Here is a 19,298-nt window from a genome sequence, read left to right on the forward strand (position 1 = left end):
CACAGCAGTCTGAACAAGGTGGCTCTGTTTCTGCCTCTAAAGATGAAAAAACCACCTGGCCTCTGTGGTGAATTGGCAGATTGCACCTTTAGGTGTCGCTGGTTTTTTTTCCACTTATTTGAAGAGCGATTAATCAGTCCAGCCTGCTCAGGTCTGTCCCCGATTCAGACTCCCCGTCAGTGTAATTACTGTACAGCGCTTAAGGACCCGCACATTTACATAATTGATTCTTTTATCAAGGCCCGTCTCGCTATCTCTCTCATACACAATCTGTTATGCAGAATGGATTTTTTAACGCTGCCTGATTTGAAATGCTGATCGCTGTTCTGTTGTCTCTTTCTCTCTCCATCTCTTTTAATCTCTTCTCTTTTTCAATCCGCGACACTTCTCTGAACCCAGTTCTCTCTTCTGTCATTTCTCATCCTTTTCTTTTTCTCACTTTACTCCTGCAAAAACTCTGGATGCTCTCCATCCTCGCTCTATCATTCATATGAAAGGATTACTAAAGACCCTACTGGCCACAGGCCCAGGGGCCCAAGGGGTCAGGCAGCCACGGCTCACAGCCGCGGATTCAAATAACTGTTGACATTTCCTGTTGGAGAGTCAATGAAACAACAAAGAGTGGCACCGAATGAAACGAAATGACTACAAACAGACACAGACATTACAAAGAAGCACCAAAGAACCAGCTAGAGACACAATCAGCTCCAAATATACCTGAAAGACTCCAACAACACAAAAAACATCTAAAGCCATGAGCTGAGCGACCACAGAGAGAGAGGCAGGACTACCACAAAGACAAGCAAAACAGCTACAAAGATACAAAATCACTTAAAATATATAAAAACAAATACACAGAAGGAAAACTATCACAGGGGTTTAATGAAGAGAAGCAAAACATGACAGAGAAACACAAAGACACTCAAATGTCGACTGCAAAGAGATGCAAAACAACTACAAAGAGACAGAACAAAGCTGCAAAGAGAGGCAACATTCATCACATGACTGGAGACACAAACAACTACAAAGAGACAGAACAAAGCTGCAAAGAGAGGCAACATTCATCACATGACTGGAGACACAAACAACTACAAAGAGATGAAAAGTAGAAAAGAAAACACTTACGTAAATACATCATGAAGATACAGCAATACACAAAACAACCAAAAAACTACAACAAGAGACACAGCAAAAGACAAAACAGGGGTCCAACAAAAAACTACAGGGACACAAAGGACTACACAGACAGGCAAAACAACATCAAAGAGACACAAAACAAACAACACAACTACAAAGAGACACAAGATACCTACAAAGAGACAACAAACAAGAACAGAGATACAGCAAAACAACTCCAAAGAGATAAAAACAACTACAAAGAGACACAGAGGACTAAAAAGGTATGCAAAACAACATCAATGAGATATGAAACAATGGCAAAGAGACACAAAACAATCAAAACAACTACAAAGACACACTGAACAGGAATAAAGAGATAACAATAACCACAAAGACATGCAAAATGATTACAAAGAGTCATGAAACAACTGCAATGATACACAAAACAACTTCAAATAGATTACAACAATTAGAAAAAGAAACAAATAACAACAGAGACACACAACATAACCACAAAGAAGTAAAATAACTATAACAGGGTTATTTTCCAGAGATCATTTCCAGGACATTTCCAGGACATTTTCAGTGATGATCAAGCTGGTATGACAGTCTAAATTTAGTTCCTAATTTAGTTCCTAAATAGTCTAATATGTTCCTCTCAGTGGAAGTCTACATTGAAAAACGTGCAGTCTATGGCTATCCATGAAATCATCTCTTACATGCTTAAAAATTATGGCAAATTAATTATAGAACAATGTAACCACAGATGTACAGCACTTCACTTTATTAGTGCAACCAAGCAACTGATGGGCAACTCTCATCTCAGCTTTCTCTTTTCTTAAAAAATATAAAATGAGCTACGTAAAAAAACTAAAGAGCCAGCAAAGGACTCTGGAAGCTGCCTTACTGAAATAAATAAATAAATAATAATAATGATAATCAGAGGATCAGTGCATAAACTGACCTAAATAGAGCTGAATGACAAAAATGGCCACAAATGTTGAATGGGAATGTGTTTTTTTAACCTTGTTAGATCGCACGCAGTCATGTTGGAATCATTTTCCAGGACAATCTGTGATTTTCCAGGACATTTTACTTTTTCGCCCATTTTCCAGGTGTTTTCCAGTACTGGAAAACTGGTCAACTGTTTTCCAGGTTTTCCAGGACGCGTGGGAACCCTGTATAAAGAGACACAAAGCAACAACAAAGAGACACCAAATAACTACAAAGGTTATCCTAAAAACTACAAAGAGTCACCAGGCAATGGCAACAGTACACAAAACAACCACAAATAGATTAGAACAACTACAACAAGACATAATCTACTAAAAGCCACAAAACAAGTATAGAGAACCAACAAATAACTTCAAAGATATGCAAAACAACTATGAAGAGTAATGAAACAACTGCAACAATACATAAAACAACTACGAAGAGTAATGAAACAACTACAACAATACATAAAACAACTACAAAGAGTAATGAAACAACTGCAACAATACATAAAACAACTACAAAGAGTAATGAAACAACTGCAACAATACATAAAACAACTACAAAGACACAAAACAACTACAAAGAGTAATGAAACAACTGCAACAATACATAAAACAACTACAAAGAGTAATGAAACAACTGCAACAATACATAAAACAACTACAAAGAGTTATGAAACAACTGCAACAATACATAAAACAACTACAAAGAGTAATGAAACAACTGCAACAATACATAAAACAACTACAAAGACACAAAACAACTACGAAGAGTAATGAAACAACTGCAACAATACATAAAACAACTACAAAGACACAAAACAACTACGAAGAGTAATGAAACAACTGCAACAATACATAAAACAACTACAAAGACACAAAACAACTACAAAGAGTAATGAAACAACTGCAACAATACATAAAACAACTACAAAGAGTAATGAAACAACTGCAACAATACATAAAACAACTACAAAGACACAGAACAACAAAAAGGAGATTTAAACAGCTAGAGAAAGACACAAATAACTACAACAACACAAAACAACTACAAAATGCAAAATTACTACAAAGAAACACAAAAGAACTACAGATACAAATAGGGGCAGAGTACAACCTCTGATTGGGGTGGACTAACTCGGGCACTGACTTTGGCAGAACTGGCACATTGTGTACCTGCACACATAAATGAGTTTCACCCTTTCAAAAAGCAACACACAAAGTAACACAAAATTACAACTTTAACGTGTTTTCAATGTAAATCTCTAAGAATGAAAAAAAGATGTATGTCCAATGTCACAAGTTTATGTGATACATTTAAATGATGGAAAACTACCGTCAGTCTGATGCAACGCACTCTCAACAAGTTCAACTTCTGACAGATAGCCAATCTTGGTCTAGGGTTTTTGGGTGGCTAATCAGATCTCAGGTTGTTGGGGCATGGCCTGATGAAAAAGGACCGTAAAAATAAGTAGCACAAATTTAAAAGGATTGAAAATATCTGCAAAGAGGTGCACAAATATCACAAAGAAAGACAAAATGACTCAAAAGGTACTTTAAAATAACAAAGTAGAGGTAAAACAAAGACACAAAACTACAACAAAGAGGAACAAACAACTACAAAGAGATAAGAAGAAGAACTACAAAGGTTTCAGAGTGAGGACAGGGATAAGCAGACCAACGACAAAGAGACTCAAAGTGCTTCAGAAAGAAACAAGTGTGAGTCTTTCTCTGATGTGGAAGGGGTGCTCCTTCTGTTACCTGTCACTGCCCAGAGGCCCATTGTCTCATAATCCACCCTAAGTTGTTAATTCTCCCTCAGCTCCTTCTCTGTTTCCTCTTTAACATCCATCTTTTTTTGTTATTTGCTCTCATTCGCTCTCCTCTCTTGCTTTTATCCTTTCTTTTTTTCACCGCTGTCCCTCCCAGCCTCTCCTCTGACCGTTTCTTCTCTTTCTCTTAACATCTTTACTTTACCCTTGATCATTTCATGTTTTCTCTCTCTCTCTCTCTCTCTCCCTCTCTCTCTGTCCTGCAGCACTTGTCACAGCTCCCCCTCTCCTCTCATCACTTCGCCCCTCTTTTGATTTTCACTTTCTGTTAGTCTAGCAGAGCACATACAGTTCACCTCAGGACTCTCATTCTACCTCTGTGTCACTTCTCTCCCGTCTCAGGCCCACCTCCTACATGTGGGAGAAGAAGGATGGAGAGCTCCCCCCGCTGGCCAAAGCAGACGGTGCTTACTTGCGCTTCGAGATGCTCAACAAATCAGATAATGGCGACTACCTCTGCAACGCTGACAACGGCATCGGAAACAGCCGGGGGGAGTACAAACTCCTGGTGCAAGGTAAGGAGACACAGTGAAAGGAAAGGAAGGGAGGAGACAGACCAAGGCATGTGTGGGCGTGAAGGGGATCTGAGATAGGAAAGAGTTGTCTTCTTCTTTTTACGTTTCTTCATCACCTTTTTTATTTCTGTCGTATTCTTGTGGCTTTTGCTTGTACTTCCATCTTTTTCTCTTCTGATTTTCTTTCGTTTCTTTCCTCCTCTTTTTTTTATTCTGTTTTTTTTCTCATCCTGCCGCGCTACCATAACCACAACCGCCAACGCTTACCATCCAAACCGCTTCGCTCGTACTTTGCGCTTCTTTCCCTTCGCTTCTCTGTGTCCCGGTCGTTGAATCTATGGGCCATTTTTTCACTTGGCTTGCTCATACCTTCGCATCCCACGCCATATCTTGCTCTCCAAAGATCCCATGGACCCTGACTCCCTGGAAACCACCGCCCCCTCCCTTGAATCTTCAACCTATACAACTTTACTTCCTACTTCCTCTTCCTCCTCCTTGCCCACCACCTTCCTCCCATCCTCCTCTCCTACTGAAGACTTGTCTGGCTCCGGCTCTGATCCCACCTTCACCTCCTCCTCTCCCCCTGATCTTGCTTCCACCTCGGCCCCCGACTCCGCTGCCGAAACCTCTCCTTCCTCCATCCCCACCCAATCCGATGAGCTGACCACCCTCCCTGAAACCTCCACCACAACCCTCTCCAATGTCCTTTTCCCCGACCTGACCTTCTCTCCTGACCCCGCCTCCCCTACTCCGCCCTCACCTGCAAGTGCCACACCTTCTGCTGCCACTCGCTCTGATTCCCCCCTTACTCCCTCAGTTTCCGTCCAGCTGAATGGAGTTTACACTTTCACAGGTAAAACCATCAGAGCTACACACTTGCACACACACACTTTCATACAAAGAAGACGCAAATGGCTCAGTGATCCGCCATGGTCACACGGCAGCCATTTTCTTCTGACATCACTCTCAGGGTTGGAAGCTTAAACACTACTATAACAATGAAAAGCAGAAACTAAAAAGAGTGGTTTGAAAAAGTTTGGAGACATCCGTTGATATTAGCCATTTGCTGCTTACATTTTATTTACAACAGCTACTATTAGCATCCAGTGTACTCCTAGCTTAAACTGCCGTTAGTTGGTTAATGTGACCTTTGGATAACTAATATAACCTTAAGCTAGCAAATACTGCCATTAGCTTGGTATTTACGCCCCAAAACAGTATAAGGGACAAGGTGTATCAAATATATTGTTTTTAAAATACGTAAAATACGTATATCTCGATGTCTTTTTATGTCCATGTTTTTTTGTTTGTATATCAATCAGGCAGCAGTGAAATACTCAAACATCTTTCAGATTTAACACTTTGGTTTATTTACCCTGCTCCATAAGACAGAGGATTACGGCCATATTAAGGATAAAATAATTAAGATTTAAGTATTAAGGGGTAAGAGAAACAGAAGTTGTACATTTAGTTTATTCTGTAAATGTAAGAAAATTAAGTGATATATTTACAAGATTCAAGTCAAAATACTAAAAGAATAAAATCATACATTTACAAAAAAGTTGTAAAACTGTGAAATAAAGTTGAAAAATAATGAAAAGAAAAGATACTAAAGTTATGATAAAAAAAACTTGTAAATTTAAGACTTTTTCTTGTAATTTTACAGTTTCTTATAGCTTAGTTTTTAACTTTTTTCTAAATGTATTTATTTTTTCATATATTTATAAAAAAAGTGGTTATCTAAAAATAATAAAGTCATAAAGTTTCAAGACTAAAGTCAAAGAATTACATAAATAAGGTCAACATTTTGCAAGAAAAGAAAGTTGGAAAACTATGAAAAAAAAGTGTTAAAAATGAAAAGAAAAAGTCATAAATTTACATGTTAGAAGTTGTAAAATTACATATTTGTTCTCGCAAATGAAGAAAATAGTAATCTTACAATATAAATTAACCCTTAATTCATCAGCATCAAAGAACATAGTGCAAACAATAAAGGGCATATAAATAGTAATTATTAAAAAAATATTAACAATTTAAAAAGTTGAAAAAAAAAAAAGAATCTTGTCACAAATTTACACGATTCAAGTCGTAAGTATACAAAAAGAAAGTCGTACATTTCCGAGAAAATGTTAATTTGTAAAAGCACATTAAAAAAAGATTGTACAATTAAAATGTTGTAAATTTAAATGAAATAACTCATACATTTAAGTAGAAAGTGGTTAATTCACAAAAAAAAAAGTTAGAAGTAAAACGAAAGGTCGTAAACTTATGAGTTGTTCTTAGAAAATACAAAGAAAGTAGTAATCTTACAAGAATAAAGTCATACGTTTACAAGATTTAGGTCATATGATTAAATAAAGTTGTAATTTTCCCCAAAAAATTGTAAATATACAGTTGTAAAGTTACAAGAAAAGGTGGTTAATTTAAGAGATGAAAATATATTTAAGAAGGAAGTGAAAATCGTACAAGAATAAAGTCGTAATCTTAAGAGATTTAAGTAAAAATTTTACATTGAGGCTCACCATACCCTGAAATGATTACTTTGAAGTATTTTAAATTTAAGACTTTATCTTTAAATCTTTTTTTTTTTTTCTATAATCCGGCCCTAAAGCTCTGTAGCACAACTTGATATTCATATTTGTTGGTATTCATCCCGCCCTGATGCCTGAAGACAAAGTCTGCCGTGTGAATATGGAGAATGCAGTGGAAGGCCAAACACCTTTGATATCTTTCTCCGTCTGGAGCAGCCAAAGACTTTGTTTGTTCTTAACGTGCTGAAGAAACAAACATTGAAGGAAAAAATGGCTTTCATATGGCCGTGATGCACCTGGTTGATGTTCTTTCTTTTTCTTGTTTTCCTTTTCTTCTGTTTAATAAACCTGACCCCGCCCAACACGCACTCCTCCACTCATCAAATCATCCTCCCTCTTCCTTCCATCCATCCATTCATCCATCCATCCATCAATCCATCCATCCAACAATCAATCATCTCCTCATCCACTTGAGAAGATGCTGCAGACAACAATGCAGGTATAACTTTTTCCACAAGTCACCTGTCGTTCTGACTCTCTGTCGTTCTAGATCTCCGTCTGTCTGTCTGTCTATCCGTCTGTAGGTCTGACTGTCTGTAGTCTGTCTATTTTTGTCTGTCACTCTGGAAAAAAGGAATCTTGGGGACACTTTGAACTTTAGAGCGGAGGGATGAATATTTCATACCTCTGCCTGCATAATGCTTTGTTGTTTCCCATACATGAACAAGCAGCCACATACACACACTTCCACAAAGACACACACACACACACACACACACACACACACACACACACACACACACACACAAACCTGACCCTTTAAGTGGTACAAGTCATTTACACAGTGTTCCACTTCCTCTGTATGTGTTTCTCTATGTGTGTGTAATGTTTCTGTGTGTGTGTGGGGAGGAAAAAGAGGGGCGGAGGTGGGGGGGTCAGGCTTCGTGGTGTTCCCGGTTCTTGTCTGCTTTCCTTTGATGCTGACAGCAGGATTTATGGGCTCATTCTCAGTCTCGCGTCGTCAGCATGCCCCTCTCACCTCCACGCCGGCCAGCCGGAGTGTGTGCTTGCCTTTCTCTGTTTGTGTGTGTGTGTGTGTCATTCTGACTGGTGCTGAGAGTATCTCCCCCTCCACACCCCTCTTTTCTCCCTCTGGTGGGTTGTTGTCATGCCCTTTCACTTGCTTTACTCCCTGAAATGTGACTTTTTCCCCCTCTAAAAATTGGCTGATCGACCCTGGATTCAGAGGCCCAGCTGGCTGAGACGTGTCCTTCCCTCCCCTTGACTGTTTTTGTTTTTGTGAATGTTTCTCCGACCATGCCTCCGTTTATGCTCTGTCTCTGATTGGGTGTGTAACCTAGCTGTTCCTGTTATACCCTTTTTATTTACCACTCATTTGTTCCTTACACTACATTCAAAAACTGCAAGCCAGTCCTTTATTTCCTTCTCCCATCATTTGTTTTTGTACTCTTTTAATGCTCTGGAGATGTGAGAAGTGCTGCTTTCGAGTTGTGCCTGTCTGAGTGACTTTCAAATTGACACCCAGCTTGGGATCCTGTCGGAAAAGCCTGGCGAAATAAATGATGTATCAAATTATTTCCGCGTATATTGCTTTCTTCTCAGAGGGGCATGAAGCTAAAGTGGTTGCAGTGAGGGAAAAAATATCAGTTCTTTGCTGTTGGGTGAAATCTTGCATCTCTGGGAAAAAAAACATGAAATGTAAACTATAACTCAAACTCCACCAGTGAAACACCCGTTTGTTTCAGGATGGAAGCATACTTTAAGATTTAAAATTACAAGGACTGTCACCACGATAAACAAACACTGAGGCTACTTTTCTCCAACTGCTTCAGAGTCATTTCTCATAAGAAATCAGGTTTGAAGACTCCCCCGTTACATAAGATGCAGTCAAAAATGGACAAAAAAAAGAAGAAACCAAAAAAAGGAGAAAAAAAAAGGAAAAAAAAAAAAAGGGGAAAGAAAGAAAAGAGAAAAAATAAAAGAAAGAAAAACAAATTTAAATAAAAAAGGGAAAAAAAGATGAAAACTTTAAACAATCACTTTTGAACTCGGCAAAGTCAACAGTGTGCAGTTTCAGTGCAGCTGTGTGGATCTTTCTAGTACCATCTGTGTTCACCACGATCAGTTTGCAGTCCTGCTAGCTGAAAATTATCCCTAGTGCATCTTATGCACCAAATTTTGTGTTAATAAAAGGTAATCATAACACATTTTATAACCAACCATACTTGGGACATCGCAAAATTAACTTATAGTTATTTAACCTTAAAAAAAGGGTGTTTTTGTAACCTATAATACATTTATCAGATGTTAGGAAAGTTACCTAATCGTGTATTTTCTGTGTGCTTGTATTTCTGCAGCTTAAAATCTTGGATTGCATATTTTACGATTTTGACTTTCTTACTTTGATCATACTTCAGAAGCATTTCCACTGTCCCTCAAGGTAGTTATACGTTGCTTACAGTCACGTACACGCACTAACTTCCAATCCAAACAACACACATGAACACAACAGCCAAACAAATATATTTAAAAGTAATTAAGAATATTATCAGCAAAATACAAGTAATTATCATGTTTGCACTGAAGCAGTGATTGGCTATTTAATAAGCAGACTTACAGGTGAGTGCTTGTTGTGTGTCTTATTCTAACTTAAAGTCTAAGAGGTTCGTTTAGCTGCAGAAAATTAGCCCCCCTATGTGTTTCATGTGCTTCTGTAAATCAATCTAATGCAACTGATGCTACTCTGTCGTTATCAACTCAAAGGTCATGAAAGGAAGAAAGCAGGAAATGGATAACATGTATTTTAATAGTATTTTGTAAAAAAAAAAACAGTTTTGAAATTATTTTACAATAATGGATCAAATATTTTTTTATTTGCGTGGTGTAAAAATATGAATGTAGTTTTTGAAATATTTTACAATAATGGATAAAAATATTTTTTAGTTGCGTGGGGTAACAAAAAAAGGGCATTCTTTAAAAAATATTTAATAACGGACAATAATTTCTTCAATTGAATGGTGCAAAAGTTTAACATATGTTTATATATTACAATATTATATAAAACATGCCATTTTTAATTGTTTAATTATTATAATTATTTTAAAGGCATTTCTCAGGCACTCCATCAGTGTCTTGTGACCCTCCTGGTGGTAATAGATGAAAGCTGCTAAGAGAATGCATAATATTAAGTTCTTTATAAACTACATGTTCTTATCATCAATAAAAAGAAAATCAAAGATTACCTTGATGCAATTGAAAAAAATCAACTCCAATGTTCTTTTTTTAATAAACATAATAAAATATTTGATGATTATTCAGCGCTCTGGCATATTCAAAAACTGTGTCTGGTTCCTCTGAGGCCTGCGGGGTCTGCTGCATTTCATCGTAAAACACTTTTTAAAATTTCTCAATCCATCAAATGAAATCCTTCAGTTAAAATGGAAATCAGCACAGCTGCAGGGGGCAAAGATTTCACCCGACATCCACACACGCGCTCAGACGAGTGATGGAGTGTGTGGTGGGCAAACTGCACAATCCTGTTGCATGTTAGTCACGAACAATAATTAATGGAGGGTGACGCGCGGTGGCACCTTTTCTTTCGCCTGGCTTTTTTCATATCCTTGTCTTTGTCTTGTGAAGGTTTGTCGCCGCACTCGGGTATTATTTATTGACAAGTCTTCTTCACTCCCCTTTTCTTTTCTTTCTGCCTTCTCTCTGTCACTCTCCCCATTATTCTCTCTTTTTTCCCTCTATTTCTGCTGTCTTTCATCATCCATCTTCAACCGTATTCACCCTCCACCCCCTCCTCCCTCTCTGCTCTCAATCTCTGTCCCCTTATTCTCCGCTCTCTGCTTCATTTTCTGTCACTATTTGTCTCTTTCTCATAAATTCTCCACTTCCCTCTTTCTCATTATGACTCCTGTTTTCTTATCTTTACAACATCTCCTCCATCTCACCTCTTTCCCTCCTTCCCTACCACTCTCTTTTTTAAGACCCCACAGCCATGTCGACCTCTTCGAATGTTGACCACGCCGTGATCGGAGGGGTGGTGGCCGTAATCGTTTTCATCCTGCTCTGCCTCCTCATCGTCCTTGGCAGATACCTCATCAGACACAAAGGTCAACTGCTCACACACACAGACACACTCATGCATGCATGCATGAGTATACACGAACATAAATATGGATACATGCGTACCCAGACATGATCTCACAAGCGAAAACCTGCGTGTGCATACGAATGTAGAGGCCCAGACATCCTAACGTTTGATCCACACTTGAAGCACACTTTACTCTCAAAGCTAAATAAGATGCTGAATAAACAACACTTGTTGAATGTTTATTCATTAACCCTGTACACAATCCTCACCTTATTTACAGCAGATTAATGTCATATTCTGATTATATGCTTAAATATGGGACTTAAAGCTTTCAGGCCTGATGTTTATGTGCTCTGCATGTCATTATTTTCAATTTGATTCAGCCCTCACAAAACCTTTTCTAGCATGTCAACAAGAGCAAGAAATTTCAGATGCTCTGAAATGAAGCAGGTGTAACAGATTTAACCCCCAGTAGGTCCTGGTGTCTCCGGTTGGAGAGTATCAAATCAGGGAGGCATTATGTCTCCATCACCGCATTCACTCCCAAACTTCCTTTTGTGGAATTTCTTGATTTCTAGTATGTTATGATGCTAAATAACAAATAAAACATCCAATCTACCCTACAACACTATGCATAACTGACGGTATTGAAAGGCATACAAAATGTTTAACAAGCTGAATATTAACATGTAGGGTAGGCTCATAAAATAATCTCTGCAGACATACAGTCATATAAAGTGAAGGCTGAGACTACTAAATATGGATTTACTGCAACAAGAGAACTGAACAGAAACATACCTCATACTCAGAGAGTTCAGTTTTCTGTCTACTCGTTTTTACTGAAAAATATAAGCATGTCCACAAGGTCATGTGTCAGTCGGGAGCACTCAGACAGTGGTCTGTCTCTGATCCTTCACGGCACCACGTGTTATCTTCCACTGGATCCGCTCCGTTGCATTCTGGCTGCGTCTCTGATCCGGCAGGTCAGAGTCCTCCAGGTCAGATACACAAGACTTCTATTTTTGCTGGATGCTGAAGCACGATGCATCAATCTCAACAGAGCAGATGGAGCGGGACAGGAAGTCAGGTTTCACCAAAACAAAATGAAAACATCCGGTTAATTTTCAGAATAAAACACTCTGTGTTATCACCAGATCGTATTTCACTTAACTACAACAACAAACCAAAGTCATGATGAGCGGAGCCAGGCCTGGAGTCAACAGGTCAGAGGTTTTCAGAGGACCAGAAAGACAACATGATTCAGTTATTACTGCTGGAAAACCTCGGTCACATGACTCCGAAATGGTCCTGCTCTGTGCTGCGTTCAGAATATGCAGCCGGTGGGTGTTGATGGACGAGAGAGCACGGAGCCAGACCGGACATGGATCTGGTGGAAGTGTGATTTGATGTTGCTGGTCTGCAGACACACTAGCATGCCAGCAACATCAGAGCCATCCCACAAGTCTCCTCCCCAAAGATAGGGAAATGTCCTCTGTGAGGTTTTCAACCTTTGTGTACGTTACATTGTTGGCAGCTGTTGTGCATTTATCCCTCCCCTGAAAATAAGGCTTTCCGCTCAGCCAGCTGATTCACATTGAATCATACCTTAAACTTAAAACGGGAACGTGCCTATGTTCCCACAGCCCTATGTTCCCACTTTCTGCTGCTGATTGAAATTAAATTACTCATTCATTCATTAATTTACTATGAAGTGCTTCCAAAAAATCCTGTGGGAGGATAGGTCTTAAATTGAAGGGAAATGTAGGAACACAAGACCTCATTTTGAAAATGTCCTAGAAACATAGGGATGACCCCATAGACTGTATAAAATATGGACGTAGTATCCGTGACGTCACCCATCTGTTTCTGAAGAGCTTTTTGAGGCCAAATTGCTGCTGTCAGTGTGACGTAAAGTGGCAGAGTTTGAGCCTCCTAGCCAACAGCTACAGTACAGTGTTCCTGCAGTCAGCTGTGCCTCTCATTCAAATTAGGCGATGACGTCATTTAGCAACTTCTTGCTACTTTTAGGACAGCCAATGGCTACTTTCCTCACTGAGGAGTTGGCAACACTGCCTCACAGTGTATGCCGATCAGGAAATGAGCTATCCAGACTACACTCATCTTCTGTACCAGGCTGTAAACATGTTTATTTCTGCTGTAGAGATCGTCTTTTTCCCATTCATGTGTATGTGACTTCCGGAGCCAGCCTCAAGCGGATCCTTGATGAACTGCAGTTTTTAGCACTTCCGCATTGGACTCATATTTTTAGACCGGAGGTTGCTGCTTGGATGACACCCTGATAGCTGAATGTAATCTGATACCACGTGATGTTTTTGCCACGAAAACAAGAATGCTTGTTGGAGTAAGTTCTGAACAATCAATTAGTTGATTCTGGATTCTTTGTTAACATCCATAGAAAGTATCAATGCTGAAACTAGTGAATCTTGCACAACTACATGCCATCAATTGACGTGGGGGACATACTAACGTCACGTGATGCTAATTCCATTACGACTATTAAGTGACTATTTGAAGAGATATGGTCAAATAAGAAGAAGAAGAAGAAATGCTTTTCTGACATTTAGGTCCCATTTAACGTCACATTTCAATGTTTTAGAGGTTTAAATTGTGACATATTTCACTAGAGAGCAGGTTCTTGTTAAACTTTAAAACTACTAATTGTAATTTTGTTCGGTCAATAGACACACGTAACCAAAATGCCTGGCAACGTTAACTTCTTGCGTAAGTTAAGCCCAGTTTTTAACCCACGTCTCAACTTCTCTGGACCTGCACGCCATGGTAAAGCTCCTAGGGGGAACAAAAACACAAAGATTTGACTTCCTGTAAAAGATCTGTCAAATCAAGAAAGAAAAATGTCCATATCAAACTTCTTTGAAGGAAAAACCTTTTTGTAAGCCTCCGAGCATGTTCACATAGTAATTCAATCAAACTCAAAGCTGCTGTGAGGAACTTTTGTTTTGTATCGATTCTGGCGCCCCCTTGTGGACAAAGTGATACCTCTTATCTCTTGTCCTATACATGCAAAAGTAGTGTTTTCAACAAAAACCTCGTCCTGTTGTCTTTTAACAGTCAACTTTATCAGGCAATGTGATTATTTTTCATGAAACATTAAAATAAAGTCTCAGATAGTTCAAAACTCCTATAAAGTCTCAGATAGTTCAAAACTCCTCACGGGGCCTTTAAAGGCCCTGTGAGGAGTTTTGAAATGGCTGAGAAACAGACTAAAAATGATACTGATGCCTCTTTATAACCTCCAATAGCAAACAAGTCCATCAGCAGCAACACTGACACCTTCTATGTTGTCATTTTTAATGCCTGAAACCGCCCTGAGGGGGTAGGTGTCAGACCAGATGATGGACATCTTGCTTCAGGAACAGACTTTATTTGACTGTTTTCATGGAAACTAATCACATTGCCTGATAATGTTGACTGTTAAAAGACAACAGGATGAGGTTTTTGTTGAAAACACAACTTTTGCATGTTTAGGACAAGAGATCAGAGGTATCACTTTGTGCACAAAGGGGGCGCCAGAATCAATACAAAACAAAAGTTCCTCACAGCAGCTTTAAGTGATCATGGGACAATAACTCAGACAATGATGGCCTTCTGTGATTTCACAGTTCCTGTGTTTGACGTTTACTGCTTTGAGAATCTTATTTCTGCTCCTTCTTTTTACAGGAACGTACCTGACCCACGAGGCCAAGGGCTCAGACGACGCCCCGGACGCGGACACGGCCATCATCAACGCAGAGGGAGGCCACTCCGGCGCAGAGGACAAGAAGGAGTACTTCATCTAGACAGAGGACGGAGCGGTGGAGGGAAAAAAGAAGGAGGGAAAAGATGGAGGACGTAGAGGAGGGGAGGAGCGAAGGGAAATAAAAAAAACCTCCATTTGATTTCACGACGCTTCAGTTCTTCACTCGGGCGGAGGGGTGACGGGAGGGAAGGGGAGGGAAAGAACTGTGGGCAGGATCGAGCGATGAGACGAGCTTCAACTGGTACTACCCTCTTTGCATTGATACAGGGAAGTGAGATTTGCACTGACGTATGGACGAACTGAAGTCACACACTCCAACACACACACACACACACACACACACACACACACAAACACACACACGAGTCGGTTTTGGGAGAAAATCTTCTCACAGACTTGAGCCTCCTACTAACATGTCTGAATGAAACATTGACACATTTGCACACATGCATCCGACCCCATTTCTAACATGTCAGCGCCTTGAAAAAGCAAAATTGTAACTCACATTCCGGTTTCCTGAGCTGATATTTCACTTTCCACGCCACCTCCTCAACATTTAAACCCCAAACCAGCTCTGTCTTTTCACATTTGTGTCCTCATTCCCTCCATCTAACAAGGCAGTATCCCTCTGTAAACATCCCAGCGGCAGAGAAATCCATCCAAAGCATATTATGACTGACAAACATAATCTCCCTCCCTCTCGCAGTTTAATCTTTTTATACCATCAAACCTCTTTCCCGCGTCCTCGCAATCCCTGATACGAGCCGTCGAATTTCCCACAGCGCAGCAACCATACAACATGCAACACCAAAATAGCATTCCCGCCTTGCGCTACCAAGCTGAGGGGCTCCAGTATACATATATAAATATATATATATAGAATTATATAGCATTCTTTTTACTTGACAGAAGATGTTTGGTGTGCTGTAAATACACAATCTCTCTCTCTCTCTCTCTCTCTCTCTCTCTCTCTCTCTCTCTCTCTCTACATCTCCCTCTCTCCTGTATCTCTCACAGTCTGTTACTGCAGTACAGTAACTTATATACTCGAAAAAGACAAAAAAATAAAGCCTGCCTGTTTTTATTACATGCGTGGAAATGCAGAGTTGAAACTATCAATATCTGGGGAAAAAATATACAATACCAACGATGACGTTGCGATGAAAACTAACCTTAACTGCAAATATTTGTATGAGGAACGTTTTCCTCCTTTTTGTTTCTTTATTTCCTTTTTGATTTTTTTGGGACTTGCGAGAACTTTTCTCTCCTCGGTGTCTCCGTGTGTTACCGTCAGTGTTAACAGTTTACAGTGTCCGTCTGTTTGTCAGTCTAGGAGTCCATTTATCTATTGTTTTTTTTCACTTTGTTTAAAATTTCTTCACTTCATTGCGGCCATCCCTCCTTGCGTTGTCAGCCCTCAAACACTCAACTGTAGCAAAACCTTATTCGTGCACGAAAAGGTGTCAAAAGTGTTTGTCGGAGTTTTCACTGCCCCGGTACACGTGGACTCAGCCTCCATATTGCTTGACTTGGCCTGAATTCCTCCCTGCAGCAGGCTGCCCGTCTTGGCGAGGCCACCTGGCGCTTAATTCACTCAGCAGTGACATCATGACTTCGTCTAAAAAGCTGGCACCGCCGCTGCTCCCGAGAGGTGAAAATGCTAACTTGCTTTCCACAACCGGACCGCCTACTCGTATTACGACGAAACTTCCTGGCAAAACAAATAAAACAAACCCTGTCTGTTGTTGTTTCTGTTCCTGGGAGCAGGAGTCATTCGCCAGCTTAGCGAAAGGTTCCCATAAAGAAAGGGGTGTTTTATGAAGGTTGGGAGTTCGCCTTGGCGCTGGCGAGCTCCACTTGGCCCGGTCGTTGAAATTGATTGCAATCTAACTAAGAGGCTCTGGGCTCCAGACTGTACACATGCCAACGTTTGGCTTGGTGGGCAGAGAGCCGAGCCGGAGTCTGGCTGCACTAACACTGAACAAAGTCATTTAGGAACTTAAACGTCCTCTCTTTTTTTCTTTCTTCCCCTCCCTCCCTCTGCTCCACTCGTCCATTTCTTCTCATTCTTTAATCAATCATCCTGTCTGCGTCCTGATCCACCTTCACCCTGCCTTCCCCCCCGCCTCTCTCTCCCTCCATCTCTGATCGATGTCTGATTCTCATGCTGGTCTCTCTCTCTTGTTCAGGAGTCCACGTAAACGTACAGTAGAAGTAGAGCCTGTAGGTTTGTTCGCGTGTGCTGATGGTCCTTCACGACACTTTTCCTGGAGTGTTTCTAAGAGGAGTCCATTTGCTGTCGTCAGTCTACCCGTAGACAGTTACATGTGTGATAGTTTTTGTACAACCTTTTATTTTGGGAATGTTCAGGGATTGTGCTTTCCGTACCTTTCCTCGCATTTTTTGCTAAACCTAGCTGGCTAGCTGCTTTGAAAACAAGCAGCCTAGCTAGTGCATCTATAAGCTAGCTATACTTCAAAGGGTAAAGTGACCTGACGCAGGGTCCAGCTGTTGTTTTCTTTTCTTTACTATGAAGCTGACGCTGTTGTACGCTCGGCTGTACCGCTGTTTGAATCCTGCTGGAGGCTGTTTGGACGAGAACCAGACAGCTTCAAACAAACTAAGATGAATATTTGAACACATTCAGAGCGGTGCTTACCCTGTTGTTTGCTCTGTGACAGCTTGTCACAGCACTCATGTCTGCAGACCAGAGGACAGGCCTTGTCTCAGAGGGTTTCTTGTCTCCTTTGATGAGTAATCTTTGATTTGTATTTAACCCCAGTCTAATCCTGCGAATGGAGAAAAAGGAATACCTGCCTCTTACTCAACAAAGTGTAGTGTCTTTTTCAAAACTAATGGACCTGTATTTGCCTGTAACTTATCGTCCTGTCCTTCGTCTTAGTTAATGTGCTAGCATGTAGCTTGCATGAGAAACGGTTGGAAATGTAGATAGCGTTGGAAGATTAGAAGTGCCGACAAGCTTCCTCTCCTGAGACAAGAGTGGCGGTCTGCCCGGCTGACCTCCCTGCTGTTCTCTGATCTGCAAACAGAAGGCCATGACCCAGTTAGACCCACGTGTGCAGCCCTCAGTGCTCAGAATAACACTGAGAAAAGTGACGAAGAAGAAGAAGTAGGACTGCTTCCTCCCAGCCAACCCGCCGCTGCATCGCACCACGTAGGGGTAAAGCGGCGTTAAATTGGGACACGGAGTGGGTCTAATTCATATTTCATTGCATCAGTGCGGTATCGACGAGCTGTCATCAGATGCTTGAAGACAGCAGCGTGTTTCCCCCATAATTCAGTCAGTCCGAGCTGTCCTGCCCCAACACTTAACCTTCACCACCTCCTCTTCGGGCAGTCGCACACCACCTGCCACTCATCTCTTCTTTTTGTAGTGTAAACAAATCGATTTTTAAATTATGTTTCTAAAAGGTGTGCATAATCTTCAGCGTTTTACTTTCAGTTCGATTGATAATCTTCCTTTTTTTTTTATTAGATTTCCCAAAAACTTGAAGTTAGCTGTTTTACTTTGCCGTGTTTGATTGTTTCAACAACCATTTTTATATAATTTCATGTATATAGTGTTGCCTTTACTGGATACAAGCGCACTCATACACACTTTGCACACACACTTTGGGTACAGACGCATCCACACACATATCTGGATATGCACGCAGGCATGATGTCTGTGACTATGGTGTATTTGTACATATGTGTGTGTATGTGTGTTTGTGTATGAGTGTGAGGTGCGTATTAATTGACCCAAACAGACTCCGGAGACACTCTTTACATGTGATCAATCCACGCTAATTTTATTTCGATGACTAAAATCTTTGTTTCGAGGATCATTATTTTGGATGAAAAGTCTTCCTTTTGAATAAATATCCATATCACATGAGTGCTGTCATGTATGTTGATTTGTACTATGGCTGATGATGTCATCAAGGCGAAACCCAACCGCATGCTGTGGTGGGTGTACGTCTGTTGGCTGTTACGTTCATACAGACTTTGTCTCATTTTGTTTTATTTTTGGTTCAAATACCGGTTCAGTTGTTGACTTCAATAAACATGCATTTGGGTTAATTTCACCTGTGTCGTCTTCGTCGATTCTCCCTGCTCAGAACAAAATCCAATCAAGCTAACGAAATATTCCCTAACCTTGTGTGTTGGTGTCATTTTCCTATTTCTCTACTTCACAGATTTTCTCCACAGAGGTGAGAAGAATGCAAATTTTCAGGTCATGGAAGAGTGTGAAATTGCTAAATTAATATCTCCTTCTTGAGTTTAAAATGTTATAAGTGCTGCATTTTTAGAATATGCGCTCTTGGTTTTGGAGTTAGCGCACCTCTGTGGATCTTAATGTTGAAACACGACCTCCTCCTCAGAACTACAATGGCTGGGAAGCGCA

General features: G+C 40.3%; 1 protein-coding gene across 2 annotated transcripts in view; it reads left to right on the forward strand.

Moving 5' to 3' along the window:
• cadm3 (cell adhesion molecule 3) overlaps positions 1-18,978 on the forward strand; it is a 156,013-nt gene extending 137,035 nt beyond the window's left edge. The window contains exons 8-11 of one of the 2 annotated variants that reach the window (XM_034702996.1): positions 4,289-4,461; positions 7,471-7,491; positions 11,006-11,131; positions 14,812-18,978. In XM_034702996.1, coding sequence (XP_034558887.1) covers positions 4,289-4,461; positions 7,471-7,491; positions 11,006-11,131; positions 14,812-14,930 — 439 coding nt within the window. In that variant the 3' untranslated portion in view covers positions 14,931-18,978. The remainder of the gene's footprint in view (positions 1-4,288; positions 4,462-7,470; positions 7,492-11,005; positions 11,132-14,811) is intronic. The other variant, XM_034702997.1, reaches the window with a different exon arrangement.
• Positions 18,979-19,298: the final 320 nt, after the last annotated feature.

Source organism: Notolabrus celidotus, chromosome 15, assembly GCF_009762535.1.
Source record: "Notolabrus celidotus isolate fNotCel1 chromosome 15, fNotCel1.pri, whole genome shotgun sequence".
Taxonomy (NCBI): Eukaryota; Metazoa; Chordata; class Actinopteri; order Labriformes; family Labridae; genus Notolabrus; species Notolabrus celidotus.